General features: G+C 31.7%; 1 protein-coding gene across 1 annotated transcript in view; it reads right to left on the bottom strand.

Annotated features, from left to right (window-relative positions):
• Positions 1-7,108: 7,108 nt before the first annotated feature.
• CARPB (Carbonic anhydrase-related protein B) overlaps positions 7,109-16,613 on the bottom strand; it is a 49,782-nt gene continuing 40,277 nt past the window's right edge. Inside the window, exons 6-9 of the mRNA XM_070646200.1 lie at positions 12,877-12,972; positions 12,566-12,787; positions 8,805-8,985; positions 7,109-8,432 (exon numbers count right to left, since the gene is read on the bottom strand). Coding sequence (XP_070502301.1) covers positions 8,410-8,432; positions 8,805-8,985; positions 12,566-12,787; positions 12,877-12,972 — 522 coding nt within the window. The 3' untranslated portion in view covers positions 7,109-8,409. The remainder of the gene's footprint in view (positions 8,433-8,804; positions 8,986-12,565; positions 12,788-12,876; positions 12,973-16,613) is intronic.

The following is a 16,613-nucleotide window of genomic DNA, read 5'->3' as shown; positions in this document are numbered from 1 at the left end:
AACTATTTTCAAACAACATTCACGAATAGACCATAAAAAAAAGTTGTTCTAAATTAAGACTATAATGTCCATTTACAAAAATTACCTCCACTGACAAGCATCAACTCATATCATAAAGTCTCATAATTCCTGTTGAAAATGGAATTCTGTATACAAATAATTTTATCACATCTATTTCCTTCCTTACATTTTCATTTTTATCGCACTTAACTTTTCCTTAGTGTCAAGGCATCTCTCATATATAAAATTTTTCTACTCTAACATGTCCAACTATAAATGTTTGTTTGCTTTTTGGCACAGAAAAAAAAAAGTCATCACATAAACTTTTTATATTTATTCATTATGATGACATTCGTTTGATGTTTTTGCTGTGCCCCCGTTGTTTAGTCCATTTCTATTGCATTTGAGTTTTTGACATAAATGAGAAGAACATAAGGGAATGAAGTGAAATGGAAATGGACAAAATGTGTTTCGTTGAAATTGCTACCTTTTAGGTTAATTTATAGTCATGGATGTAGTTGTGGAAAGGAATTTAATAAAAAGTACTCATGCTGCTGTTATTCACTGTGTGCATTTTCTTCCTTTTATGCTTTTTCATTTCATTTTGTAATATTGCGAAACGGCAGCGATTATTGTGGAGTTGGCTGGATGTTGAAGTTGTAGTATTCTGGAATATTAAAGGAACTTGAAGCTTTTGGAAGAATTATTTTGAAATTTTTGGAACAAATCGATCAGATTTGGTGCTCAACCGATCAAAAATCAGGGACCAGACTTGTGTGACTCTGATTTGATGCTGAATCCATTGCTATGCCACAGTCACAATAGCCTGATGCCGGATTTTGGATCAATTAACCTTCTTATGCTATTCAAAGCTATTGTTCAATGCGATCTAAGAGTACTAACTCCACAAAAGTACACCAACCAGCCAAGCACCAACCAAAACTGCAAAACTTCTCCCACAAGCACTGCCATCATCGAATAAATTTACTTACAAAAACCATTTCACTAATATGAATTTAATTTTTCTTCATTTTCCTGCTGTACACTTTTAACTGTCATAAATTTTTCAACTTTCTACTTTGGCTGTTTTTTAGTGTTGAATGCGGTGGTGGCGAACAGCACCTTGTGGTTGTCGGGAAATTTCCTGTTCTGTCTCACTCGTGTACTGAGTGAATGAGAATTCCAAGAGAATGCAAATATAACTTAACCTCAAAATGTCGAGAATTTTTATTTCTAGCTTTTGAATGTGTCAAGCTGCGAATATTTTGCGGATGGAAATGGAGAATTTGTAGTGATGTGGATTTTGTGCTGGATAATGTTTTGGTTTTTGTCATTTTTGTGAGTTCTTGGTTGCTTCTTAGATCATTTCATAGTTCTGCATAATTTTTGACCCATTTGAGCAGTGGTGCACAACCTTTTATTTTTCGTGGCACACCTTGGTAGAAAGTTTCTAACGGAACCGCACACGACACTCGGTTTAAGGCATTTACAACTATTTTTGACGGCACACTATTGGACTGCGACACACAGGCTGCATAACACTGCCTTGGAGTCATGTCCCTGCCAGAAAAATCCACAACCTGTTCATCCTTAATCAAAAAAAATTAAAAATATTTAAATTCAGCTTAAACTTTACTTTAAAAAACAATTTAAATTTAAATTCAACTTTTAAATAAATTAAAATATTTAATTTAAATTTCAAATCCATCTCCTGCCATTTCCGCTATCATTTAAATCCAAAATTACGTTTTAATTAACATCACCCAAAATTACCGCAATTTTCAACACCTGAGAAGATTTTCATTGAACAAAAAAGTTCGAAGCAGTAAAAGTCAATTAAAAAATCTTTTGGCCACTTTATGCCTTTTCATTCTCATCCACTTCCATATACTTTATACGCTCTCGAGTCTAGACATTACCATTTTCATCCATTTGCATATTAAATGAAAAGAGAGTAAAAAAAAGTTCGCGAAATGAGAAAAATATAAAGTTTCATTAGTTTTATTTCTTGTTTGCCCGCACAATTTCCTTGTTATTACTGCTGCTTTTCTTTCTTTCTTGTTGCCCTCCTTTCTTCAAAATATAATTCTACCACGAGGAAAAAACAAACAGGAGATTGAGGAGATGAGAAAAAAAAATTTCAAAAGAGCTAATAATCATGATCTAGGAAATAAAAAAGTAAATAATATGGTTTGTGTTGTTTTCATTTCGTTTTAAGGAGGGGGTGTGATGAGTTGGGGATAAGTGTTGAGGTTGAAGGAGCTTGATGCGTCTTTTGGAAAGATGTTTTGATGATTACTTCTTTCTTACTCTACTGGTAAGTCAAATAGATCAATTGTGATCTATGGCCTTTTGTTGATTGATGAACCTAATTTGAAGGTTGGTTACAATCATCTACGTCAACGTAAACCCGAGTGGACAACTTGACATATCTTCTTGATAATAACTGAGCTACGTTCGACTAATGTCATATTTAACGGAACATCCCGAAGGAAATCTCATTTGTCGACCAAAATTTTAATTTATAATTAGACATTATGTCAAGTGGTTTACTCGGGAAGCCTTCACATAGAACCAATTCATTGTGCAGCACAGAATTGTCGCTAGGACATCATTTCAATGTCGATTTTACGGCAAGATACGCAGATGTCATTGCTCCAACATAATGACTGATTTCAATTCGCGCTCGGGACAAAAGAAGACAGGACAAACTCAAATAAGAAACCAGCAAAATAACCGTTTCATCCAGCAATAGAAACCAATTCAATCTCTCTATTGACGTCTCACAATTCAAATTGGATCAAAAGTCACTAATTTTCTATCAACACTAAGCCCATTCAATTTGTACAAGCTTTGTCATTTAGCCAGCAATATAGTCAGATAGAAATCCTTTTGCAATAACCTTAGCTCCAAGTCAGAACAAAGATCCATTAAGTATCACATGATTCCAGTAAATAAGGAAGTACCCAGAAGCCATTCAATCACCGATCACTCCCAATCCACATTTTCCTCTAAAATCAAGCTAAAAAAATCATTCTCCACTGCTCATTTCAACTTTATTCCAATCTCAATCTACAGTGGTGTAAAAAAAAAACTATGAGAAAAAAATCATCAGTTCAAAAAATACCTATTTAAAAGAAATATCTAAAGAAAAAGGTATGAGGATTGAAAAATAAGAAGGAACTTCTTGATTTAATTGGAAAAAATTCCCATTTGGAAAGACTTTGTGGGGATTTTTTGCTTCTTCTTTTCATGTTTAAAATTATTTGTTTATTGCCTTATTGAGGAGATTATGATTAAGTTGAAGATGGAAGGGAAATGCAATTACAGTTTATAATGAGGACGTACATAACATGATTGCAGTGCTTTTTGCCTTTTGAAAAAAAATGCAATTATTTTGGATTGAGGAATTAAAAAATTGATGAGATTCGAGATGCAGCAATAGAACATTCTGAACTGATCTTGTACATAACATGCAGAATGATTGACTATATCTGTCCCAGTGCTGCACAACCTTTCATTTTTCATGATACATTTTGGTGATAAGCCTGGATTCAAATCGCGGACGGCGCATTACCGATGAATTTTCCAAGTATTTATTGCGGCACACAGGTTGCCCACCACTGATCTATCCCTATCGAAAATCCATCAATTTCATAAAAAGGAATCCTTTCAATCGCCTTCCAGGAAATGCAAATCAAATGTCCCCTAGATTTTAATCAACGATAAAAGTTCATCCATTGAATCAATCAATTTCCACACAATAAAAATTAATTAATTTTTAGTTCAATTTTTTTTAATCCTCATTTTTAATCAAACAATAGCGACAGAATGAACACACACAAAAAAAAGTCATACAAAGGAAAGGATGCAATAAAGTTGCAAATGTAGAGACAATAAAAAAATTTAATTGATGTCATCGCGCTTCCCTCGAGCTTATTGTATGCTTTTATGCGAAATACCTTTTGAAAGGGGTATTTAAATAATTAAAAAATTGATGTCAGGGGGTGGATAGTTGGGAATTTTTAGGGGCAATTCTAGTCGACTTCAGATTTTTATTACATGCAGCTTTGAACGGCACATTAGCGAACAGGAATCCAAGGACAATTAACATTAAACCTAAAAAATTCACAATTAATTCCACTAATTTGCTACAACATGATCGAAAACTCAAAGTGATGTCTAGTGAATATTTAGACCAACGGTCGACTAAGTAGCCGACCCTGGAACGTTTCATAAAATATATCATCAATCTACAGTAACTGACTAGTTATTAAATGAATATTAAATCAGGTTTTCAACTCAAGCATGTAGTCTTATGCATGGTCTATGGGCTACAACATAATATGTTCAAACGATGATCGACTCAAGCGATCATCCATTGATAGAGTACCGATCGCTTGAGTTAGTCTAAGTTGGAATCTTCTGAGTACCTCTAGATCGTGTTCTAGTGATGTTAATGAGTTAAACCAGTGGTGACTAGCTTGAATGACACGTCGAACTTGATTTGAACTTTTCATCACTGTCAACTCCTAGTCGACTTCCACGAAGACGAGATATGACGATTTTTACACAGATTTTAGAGCAGTGTTGTCCTACCTCTGTGCCGCGACACGCTAGTGAGTAATCAAAAATTTCTGAAAATTCCATAAAATACCCATGCTGTGAGATATAGTGGATTGCCACCAAGGAGTGCCATGACACAAAAAAGGTTCGACAGCACTGCACTTGAGAATAAAATACAGTCAACGATTGTCTGTTAACAGAAGCTGAAAATATAGTTCTGAAAAGCAATCAATTCAACTCCTGAAATGTGTACCTTTACCATATGTGGGATCATCACGGATAATCAACTTCATTAATGCATGAAAAGAAGTAAATGAATAGCAATAATTGGATGAATTCTTTCCTCCTCAACGACATGCACATTCAGCATATTTCATTAATTAATTTTTACTCAATTCACAACTCTTATATTTATTATTTTTTTGTTAATTCGTCTTTATTTTTTAATGCAGTTTTTCACCAGTTTTTCATATAATTTAACAATTTTTCATTATTATTAATTTTTCGTATATTCACAATAATAATAATAATAATAATTTCAATAATAACTGTTTTTTTTTTTTATTTTAAATACAATTTTTTATTCATTTTATGCTTTATGCTTAATTCGGGATATGTACTCAATTTTTTTTTACTGACCATTTTCATATTAATGTGAGTTATTGACAACAACTGTGAAATGCAGTTTTTATTCACAATATATTTTCATTCATGTTTTTTTTTCGTATAAAATATTGACTATTTTTTATTACTTTTTATGGGAATTAGGGGTGGGTGCTCTTTGATTTTTGAGGTATTAGATGAATTTTTGAAATTTTAGATTTTTAAAATTGAAACTAAAATTTTCAACATTTTAAAAAATTTAAATTAAATTAAAATATTCAACTTTTTAAAAAATTTTCATTTTACTAAAAATTTCAAAATTTTAAGAAACTTAAATTTCTTAAAATTCCAAGCTTTTTAACAAATTTAAACTTTTTTAAAATTTAAAATTTTTAAGAAATTCAAATTTTACTAAAAATTTCAAAATTTTAAAATTTGAATTTATTAAAATTTTCAAATTTTATAGAAATTTAAATTTCTTAAAATTTTCAACATTTTAATTTTACTAAAATTTTCACCTTTTTAAGAATATTAAAATTTACTTAAATTTTCAATTTTAAAGAAGTTTTCCACTTCGAAAGTTTTTAAATTTTATTAAAATTTTAAACATTTTGAGAAATTTAAATTTTGTTAAAACTTTCAACTTTTTAAGAAATTTAAATTCAAATTTTAAACTTAAAATTTAGTTTCATTAATTTATAAAAATTAAGTTCAAATCTTCAACATTTTCAAATTTAAAAGTTTTACAAAATTTCCAAAAAAATCCCTAAAAATCCCCTCAAAATTCAAAGAGTCGCCACCCCCTCAATATGAATGAGAAAAGAGAGAGACAGAATGTAGTTTGCATATATTTACAATATTTTATATGTTATTTGTTGCATAAGTTGTATGTACTTACTCTGAATGAACCTTTTTTTTATTCTACATTTTTATTACTTTTTATTTTAATTTTACTCTTGTTTTTTTGTGTCATTTGTCAAGCAGCAACTCGAAATTTTACTATATCATTTTCAGTTTTTACTCTTATGTGAAATGGAAAATTTTTCTATCTATGATGAAAATAAATTTTGAGAAATTTGGGGGGGGGGGGGGGTGAAGGGGGGTCTATGGGGTATGAAATTGAATTTGACAATTTTTTGATAAATTTTGAATAATTTTCGATGCAAAAATCTTGAATTCCACTTTAAAATACCAAAAATAGGAACAAAAAATAACGAAATAAATTTTAGTTCCAGTTCCTTTACAAATTCACCATGAGTTTATAAGAAACTTATTTATTTGCTTGCAAAACGAAAACTTTTCATTTCACTTCTTTTGCATGAGAAAATCTTTCACGAAGTTTTCCATTATAATTTTTCCATTAACTAACTATTATGCATTTAAAGTAGTTTCTACCTTTCTTGTTCCTTCATACTTCTTTTTTTTTGAATTTCTTTTTATTCTTGTAAATTTTACAGCGATTTTGTTTCTGTTGATACGATTTGTGAATTGTTTTACATTTTTATATGCAATTTTTCATGTGCGTGCTTATGAAGTGCTGGAACTATGTGAAATAAAAGATTTTTTTCGATTTTTTTGTTTTGTTTTGTTGTTTTGGATTTTTAAGCTCAAGGGTAGCGATGATGGATTTGAGAACAAGTTTTGAAGTACTTTAGAATTTATTTGAAATTCTTAAGAAGTTTTCTGCATTATGTTAGGATTTTTAAACTTTAATGCACTCAGGGGAAAGACATTGAGTCGGAAAAATGGAATGAAAATCTTTTAAACTCTTTTAAATTCAATTAGAGCCGTTAGCTAAGAATTAACTTAAATTGGCTAGAATTTACTTTGGTTTCAAGAGACCTCTAGCACCAGAGCTCGAAATCGATCCAAATTTCATATGAAGTCATACAAAATCGAGTCGACTTCGAGCAAACTCCGAGCTCAAAATTCGGTTTGGGTCTCAATTTTGTCTCAAAAACCTTTGCAAATTGAAGAGTTTATACCAAAAAGGGGTTCGGTTTGACCTCCAAATCACTATCTCCCGGAATACTTGAGACTTGGTCTGTAGCTTTGAATTTTGCTTTTGCAACTCTGCACAACTCTGCTCAGGTTATGAGCCATGAAATGTATCTAACCACAAATTGTGCGTTGCAAATGCACAAACCGATTTAGTATGATTAGAAACAGCAAAAGAGCACCTGAATCCGACAATACTTTCTCTGGAATCGATTAAGATTCGGTTGAGGAACACAAGAGCTCGAAGTCGACTCGAATTTTAAATTGAATCGAGTCATACATTTTCATACAAAATTCGAGTTCTTGGCGAGTACTGCATTTTTGCTGCCATGATGATTTTCAATTGATTTTTGCATCTAAAATTATCCAAAATTCCTCAATTTCAAAGTCAATAGTTATAGGAAGAAATTCAATAAATTCTACTAAAATTAACCAAAATTAATCAACATTTTTTCAAAAATAATTCAAAGAAATTTCAATTTTCAAAATTTTTCATACAATTTCCAACAGTTTTTGACGAATCAAATTCATTAAAATTTTGTCCACATTTCTACCTCAACTATCTAATTACTCTGGCCATAAACACATAACCTCAAAAAACAGTATTTAATTTCATTTTCAACTACAATTTTTGTTTTTAGCTCTCAACACTAAAACATTTTTCCGAAAAATAATTTTCCTTTTTTCACCAATTATTTTCAATTTTAACGCCTCATGAATGAATTTTCATTCCTGGATGACTTCATTTAATTTTTTTCACACTAAAAATTAATTAATTAATTAAATTCAATATTCATTTTTTTTACTCTGTATTTACATTACACAACAAATTTAACAGGAATTGATCTTTGGTTATTTGGGAAAATTGAGAAATTTTTCCACATTTTTTTACTCATTCGGTAAATATCATACGGAATTGTAAATAAGCCTCATTAAAATGTAACTGAAATTTTTTTTATTTTTATTATTCTAGCGGATATGAGGATTATTATTGCATTACATCGCGTAGTCACTTACCATGAGTTATAATAATTATTTTTATTACTATTAATGATTGGCATTATTTACATAAAATCGAATAAATTGATATTTTATGGATTTGGTGGGGGGAGAGGAGAGCGAATGGGCTGATTGCCATGACTTTTAACACAGCCGTTGCTTGATGGTTTTTGCTATTGACTCTGTCTGTGTCGCACTCTCGTTCTGGAAGATTTAATTGATGTGAAAATTCATTCATAAATTTCAATGTTGTTTCCATGTGTTTGCTGTGGGATAAAGGAAGGAGATGTGTTTAATTAAGTAATTTTAATCAAGAGAAATTGGTATGGAAGTAAGTGGTGAAGGGATTGAGCCAATAATTCATATTGGTTGGCATACATTGAATGGGAATTGGGGTGGCCAAGCACATTGAAGTCTGGCCATCACAGAGATGAGACTTCAGTACACTAAGGACGTCAACTGGGTGCCACATGGCTCTAATTGCACTGCAGTCTCATTGCCGTGATGACAACACTTGAATATGTGCTGATCGGGTACATTCATAGTGAATTATTGCAAATGAATAAACATTTAAACTGATAAATATGACCAACATCCAATCCCTCCCATAAATAAGCAACAGTCATCCCCATACTAACCTTTATAATGCACTTCCTTATACATTGTAGGACAAGCCTTTCCATTTGGCTGTTTATTCCTGAAGTCAATATTTGTTCTCACTGGTCGATGCAATAATGGCTGTGGTGGTCGGAAATTATTTCCGAGCGGTGCCTTCGGATGATCTGGTGCACCTTGCATTAACCGCCTTAAGGCATGAAGCTGTAAAATAATGGAAATTAATAAAATAAATATTTAAATTGAGAGTAGACACAGGCACGGAGTTGATTAAGTAAAAATTCAATGAGCCACTAATTTCTGACCATATTCACACGAGATTCATCATCCACAACTTTATATGCCTTTCACTCATTAATTATTTCATGAATCGTTGATTATTGATACAAAATAAATCGATTTTATGAGATGGAAATAAATTTTAATTAATTACTTTTTTTTTCATTGGCACTGCTTTATTTAATGTGCAATCAATGAATTATTGAAAATTATTTTTATTATTTTCACGTTTAATTAGTTTTTACACAGTCAATGAGAATTGAAATGGCTGTATGTAGCTTCAATTTTATGTTAATTTAATGAGCAAAAAAATTGGACATTATGTCATGAATGAGACAATAAGCTTTTACTGATAATTGATTGACAGATTTATTTTTAATGATATTGCCTGATTGATTATCTGTTGGGAATATCAATTGGAAGTAAAATCAAATTTCCAAAAAATACATCCATTTTGAAGCATAAATGCACTTCCTAAATAATTCATAAATTCCACAATAAAAATTCTAGCATCAGATTACAAAGTCATTGACTTTCCATCGCTCAATTCATAATGTAAGCATGACCATTGTCCATCCTAAAAAATATTCAATTCTCATTTTTTTAAATCCACTCGTCACAAGTGGAAAGGTAAACATTAACCCCAAACAAAAATACAAAGCGACATGAGCACACACGAGCAGCACAAAAAAAAGAGTATTTCCTCCCCATTTTTCAATTTAACTGACTTTTATCGTCGTCGATGCAAATAATGAAATTAATTTTTCGATGTCAAATTTGCATTGCACTTGCATGCTGTTGCATGTAAAAATTGAAACAATAAAAACTCTTTTTTTTTGTAGCTATATAGCCATACAGTGTAGTGCAAATAATACGACATGACGAGAGTGGGGGTGCTGCAGACAAAAAAATAGAAAGAGACAATGAGTAAATACAGTAAATTTCGGTCGTTAAAATCCTATCATTTCCCACATTATTTGTATTTCAATTGATTTTTTTTTACTTTTCCCGCTCGCGCATCGCAATTGAATTTTATGAAAATTGCTGCTATGAACGTTGCCACAATTTTCCTATTACTGATGCAGTTAAATTGTATACAATTCATTTGGTAAACTGAAACTTTTTACTTTTTTGGTTGGTTGTGCTTTAAATTTGATTTTATAATGATTTTATGGCTTGATTGTTTGACTATTTAAGAGGATTTTAATTTTTGTGTAAATTTAATGGTTAAGTTTGGAAGAATTTGTAGTTTGGACTAGCTTGTAGTTAATTGTAAAGGCTAAAATGCTTTTGAATGTCACTGACTGTCTATACACTCTTTAAAATCTAGTAATATTTCTAATTGACCTCTTTGAATAATATTTCTGAGTGGATTACATTAGAATGTAGTTCTAAAAGCGATCAAGCATATAGTATACTAAATATTAAGTGCTGAACGATTTATTACCACTTATTGGACATGATCCAAGCGATTGTTGCTTGTTCTAACTAAACTGCACTCATGAACACTGCAATAACCTCCATTGACCACCGTTTAGCATTCCGGAATGATTTTTTCTAGAATGAATCATAAAACAAGTCTTGTCTTGCCTTAATATAGCGTAGCGGAAGCCAGTAATAGAACAAGTTTCAGGCGGTATCTGAGGGAGGCCAAAAATGACAATTGATCTGTACCAAATCTGTACGGCTAGCGAAGCAAGTAGTGTAAGTAGCCGTAAGTATTATAAATAAGGCAATATTCGTTCTAAATTGCAGCAAGGCCGTCAACCGAACGGAAAACACTCTTGAAATTTCTAAAAACCATTCCAACCTAGCTTTAATACTGAAAACTTCATCACTTTTCAATTAACAATATTCATCCTTATTCACACATTCCACATCCCCTTTAAAAAGATAATCACAATTCCCATCCTGATGCTGATGACGATGATATGACACAAGGGTTAGGAATGTCATATATAAAGTCACATTAAATAGCACATTATAGTCCTCATAATGTTCCATTTGACCTCTGTCATTGCATGTCAATTTGTCTCAAAGCAACTCAAACTTTTGTGCTCCCAAAAAGGACGGAGGATGAAAAAAAGTTCATTTGACAAATTTCCTTCTATTGAAAATGATGTGATGAAAAGTCCTCACATAAAATACATAAAAAGCAGGACAGGAAAGCTTGAGGAAAGCTGCATACAATGTAGTGAAAAAAGGGGGTGAAAAAATCTTGATAAAAGAGGGAAAAAGCTAGCAAGTAAGCAGTAAAAGGCTATTAATCAAGTTCAAAATGTTGTAACATCGACCATTAATCAAACTAATTAGAAAATTATAGCCTCATGTCCAGTTACTCTCTATCTCGTCCACCCCCACCTCCCTCCAACTCTATTCCTTTCGTCTATTTTTATTTTCTGTTTACTGTCTGGCATCTCAATAATTTCTCGTTTGTGTTCATTAGTACTTGAATGGAACGGTCACAATTTGAAGAATTTTTCATTCAATTTTGATGGAGGAAAAAGGAGGAGGTGATCGAATTGCAGTTAATTATTATTTTGTAAGGGGGATTGGAGAGAATGATAATTAGAGGAAAATTGACATTGTTCATGTGATGTGATGGGTATGGTTGATGGAATATGCAATATAGAATGGAGTGGTCGTTTTCAAATAGCTTCTAGTAGGTGAGACTGGGATATGAGTGACAAATCATGATTCCATTAAGGCGTCGATGACATGACGTTATGTGTCCCTTGCGTCAGATACTCATCAGAAAATTGTAAAGGATTCACAAATTTTGGAGTTAACTAATTGTTAAAAATTGAACAATTCTGGCTCAAATGGTCTATTCTTTAAGCTGATCGGGTTTATTATGGATGGTGTGCTGTAATTCCTGTCTTTGACAGTGTTATCAATTGATTGTCACTTAATAACTCAGCAAGCGCTTGATTCTAATAATACTGTGTGCTTAATCATGTATGGTTATTAGGACTGACCCATAAACAGCCATAATCAACTGAAACATGATCGATCGCATAAGTCAGAACTTCAGAAAGGAAGTTCAGAGATGATACTCAAGCACCTAATGTATACAAGACTATTAATTCCTCCACTTTACCACCAAATAACAACAACCTTAGCTCTACAACTCATCCTACCTAACAGACATGTCATCACTGAACTTGATTCACAAAACTCTTTTTTATTGCTTTAATTAAGTTGAAAAACATGTCAGAACTCCGATAAAAATCCAATTAAAATTCTCTTCACAACCGAAAAAACAAAAAAAATCTCAATTTTTAATTCCTTCTTCATCAGCTCATGCTAGTCTCTCATTTAATTCTTAATTTTTATATCAAACGATAACCATCATCATGTGCTGTTATATTTTTTTAACTTCTTCTCTTCCGTTTAGTCAGTAGTTGAATTATTCATGCAACAATATTTGTGCCATGTCATGCTAGAACATAATTTTCTCGTCTTTCCTTATATTATTGTTGTTGTTGTTGCTGTTCACACTCACCTGTTGTTTCGTTATGTAAATTGGTTTATTTAAAACTATCCACGTAACTGTCTCATGACATGATGGTGACGTTGTAGATCCCTCATAAGTCATATAATGTTCCGTGTCGGGAAGTAGGCCACGAACGGATAAACGCTTTACGGGCGTCTCATCGCCACCAAATCGAATTTTATCTAATTGATCGGTTAGCATGCGAAGCTCTGGGTTTGAAAGGTCACCGAGCTGGAAATAAAAAAAATTAATTCAATTTAATATAAAAAATGTTTGCAACATTGTATGGAAGCTATGGGTGAGGCAGGATGTGTAATTACCTGTAAGAGCACGGAAACTGCAACTATACCTTGTGCTCGATAAACAGCATCGGAATAATTTGTATAAAGTTGAGAATTATAGCCGAATATTTGTATCTGGATGAGATTTAAGGGATATTTGTTAGTTTTATTGATAGATGGTTGTTGGATGTTAGGTATGTGTTGATGCTGCGACATATTGGTGTGATTTAGATTTGGGATTCAAGGTTCTTCGATTTTAACTCTCAAGGAAAGCTATAGAGCACATAGAACTGCCCCAGCGACTAGTTTCTTCTTCAATGACCCAAAAAATTCAAAAAATCACCAAAAAATGACAATTTTGAGTAAAAATTCCAAATTTCTCAGCATATTATTCAACGTGTCCCCAACCATCGTCATCATAATCATCATAATCAGCATAATTAAATAAGGTAATTTTATTTTTTTGATTTTCTCATTTCATACTTCAGCAGCATTTCCTTTTACGTATTTCTTCCAAAAAGGTGGTAAAATAAACAAGGAAATGCTCTTTGAAGGATGTTATAGAAATTTTCCAGCACTGAAGCAAACAGAGACGGTTCATTAAACTCGAAAAAGAAAGTTGAGACACTTTAACGCTCATCTTGATTCTTCCCTTAACTTCTTCTTCTTTTTTATTTCATTTTCATAGGAAAGCAATCAGTGGAAGTAGATGCTTATATAGAAAGAATGAAATAAAAATAATCTTGTTGGATTCTCGTTAGTTTTTTGAGAATAGTCAAGAAAAAGTCTCCATGAAGAAAGTTGAAACTACGACTTGTTGATAAAAGAATATTTGTAGTTTATAAAAGAAAATTGTTGGTTTGAGATGTGCTGTAGAGGTTTTGGAGTTTGAGACGCAGATTGTGGTTGACTGGATCAGATTTTAAGGGAATTTAGAGAAGTAAATGTGAAGACTGTATGGCAAGCAAACACAATTGATTCAAAATTTTGTGAATATTACCTGTGCGCAATCAATATTAGCTACTATAGCCACTATGGCACTTGGATGGCCAAGCATTCTTAATCCGAGCGACATAAGTAAAGAAAGCTTTGCCACGGAGGTTTTAATGCTTTTTCTAAATCTCTTTTATTAACAGCAAATGGAGACAGTCTATAAATGGCAACAATTTGGCCTTCACATGCTCTATGCGGTTATGCTTTCTTCAATTGTAACGCTCAGGTATATTACTTCCAAATTTCATTATAATTTCATCCAAAATTACCCAAAATTCAATATAAATCACACAACAGCTCATCCTCCATGATAATCCACAGACAAACAGCCCATCCACAAAACATTCATCCCATCCCCAATGCTAAAAACTTATGAAAAGATGACTAACAACTTTTTTCAAAAAGATTTATTGCACAAAAATTTGTAGTCATGAATATTTTTCTCATCTTTATTCTTTTTACAATATTTGCAAATCATCATTTGGATTTATGAAGACTACTTTTTTTTTGTATGCTTTATGCAATGGAAATAAAATAAATGGCTTTATGATTTTTTTTTTTTTGGAGAAGAATAGAATTGAAAAATATTTTATGGGATAAGTTCTTTTTTGGAAAAAAGAAGTGAATGGACGGATTATATGGAAAATTGAATCAAAATTTTAGGAATTTTTAATAAATTGTGGATGTTTTTGAAGTAATCAAGGGTAGATTTGGGGCTGTTTAGTTGCTGTAGGTGGAAATCACCACCTACCAACTCACTTCATCTTCCCTTTCGGTCCTAAATTCAAAATTAGATGACTTTTTGGTAGATCTTGAGGAAACTAAACTGCACGACCTTGTATTATGCAGTTTTCATCTTAAATTGAATCCAAATAGGAGGTAAAGATGAAAAATCCCGATTCTAACACTGTAAAACTATCCATATAAGGCCATACTCAACAACAGAACTCAAACTCAACTCTAAAACTTAAACAAAATCAAATCGATTTTGCCATACAAAATCTTCGTTGATCTCATGCTTTGTTCAGCACACAAAGTATTTCTAACATCCAAAATTCCCAAACCACAAGCATTCTTCAACTAAAAATAAGTAAGTACAGGTAAAACCAATGTTAAATCTCTCAATTCAATAAACATTTCCTATATATTCACCCACACACTTTTGTCTACATTCTTTCCACAGAAACTATAAACTTTAGCTAGACAAAACTTTTTCCTATGCACAAAAAATCTCCAATAAATAAGAATAAAAACAGAAAGTGAACATAAATAAGTTAACCCATCTCCAAACTTCTCCACTGAATGCTGTAATAAATCTAAAAAAATATTCAAGTAATTGCTTTTAAAATTACATCCCAAAATAGTACAAAAGATAATTTTATCTCAAAATAGTTTTCATAATTTTCAACCACCTACAACACATGGAACTAAATGCGAATAACCAACATAAGAAGCTTCCTTTTTCCAGTTTAAAGATCAAAAAAGATAAAAGCTTAGAATAAATATTGACTTTTGTAATTATTATTTGCTGAAATAAGCAATTTCCTCCTTTTTTCTATGTCTGTGGAATGGAACTCAAACCCAACAAAAATTCAGTTCGGCAACATCGATTTTCATTCTATGCAATTTAAAATCTTTTTTTTTGTTATGTTTGCAACAAATTTTCTCCTTTTTGGAATCTCTGTCTCGACCCGTGTTTAATGCCTTTAACTAAGCATTGAACTAACATAGTTCCTAGATAAACAGTAAATACCAATAAATCTTGTCTTTATGTTTTTTCATCCTGGCAAAAACTTTAAGTAAACTTTTTTTTTCTTCTCTACTTTACTTTATTTACTTAAATAATCAACACTTTTGCTATATCTGCTTGACTACAACATTTAGCATTGAATGGAGTTGAGTTGGGGTTGTTTTCAGTTTGACTGACTGTCTAGTCGTTGATTTGGTTTGAAGCTTTAATTTGGTAAAAGTCGGCACTTTGAAGCTTGAATAATCAAATAATTGACATTTTGAAGCTTCACTTCCAAAAATAAATCATTGCTTTAAAGCTTAACCTTTAAAAATCATCGCTTTGAAGCTTTACTTTCTAAATTGTTGTCTATTTGAGGCTTAACCTTATAAAAAGTCGTCGATTTGAAGCATAAACTTACAAAAAGTCATCGTTTTAAATCAAGATCTTATAACAAAGTAACGCTTTGATGCTAGAAGTCCCAAAATAGTCGTCGATTTAAAGCATACCCAAGAATTGTCAAAAACAACAAAAGAGCATGCAAAATCTTCTCAATATCCACAACAACTTGCATTTCTAACTTATTTGCTTCATTACTGTTTATTCATTTTCCTGAAAGTAATTTTTTAAAGCCATTTCATGACCCTTTCATTCTCCTTGTTTTTTTCTACGTCCAACACTCTTTTTGGTAATGAAAATATATATTTTTTAACCTTTACTCCCCTCAAACTGCAGTATATGAGAATGGTTTTACGATTATCTCGATGTCGTGATGCAATGCAATAATTCAATGAGGTTAAATAAACCGAAGAAAGGCAAAACTTTATTGATTTTAGTTGTGGTTATTTTATGGACTTTAAGTTGAATGTTCTCTTAATTTTCTCTTAATCAAGGTTAAATTGTTTGATATCAATATTTGATGAAGCTAAAATCCCTTCTGCTAATGAAATTCAGAACAAAAAATTTATTTGGACCAACTTTATTGTATTGATTGAGCTTACGGTGAATGTTAGAGTTTAAGTACGGTGTTTGAACTTCTAATTTCGAACATGTC

Source organism: Chironomus tepperi, unplaced genomic scaffold (genome assembly GCF_022539635.2).
Source record: "Chironomus tepperi strain 1889 unplaced genomic scaffold, CSIRO-AGI_Ctep_v1 contig_359, whole genome shotgun sequence".
NCBI lineage: Eukaryota > Metazoa > Arthropoda > Insecta > Diptera > Chironomidae > Chironomus > Chironomus tepperi.
Note: the sequence above shows the minus strand (reverse complement) of the source record. Positions and strands in the feature narration are given on the sequence as shown.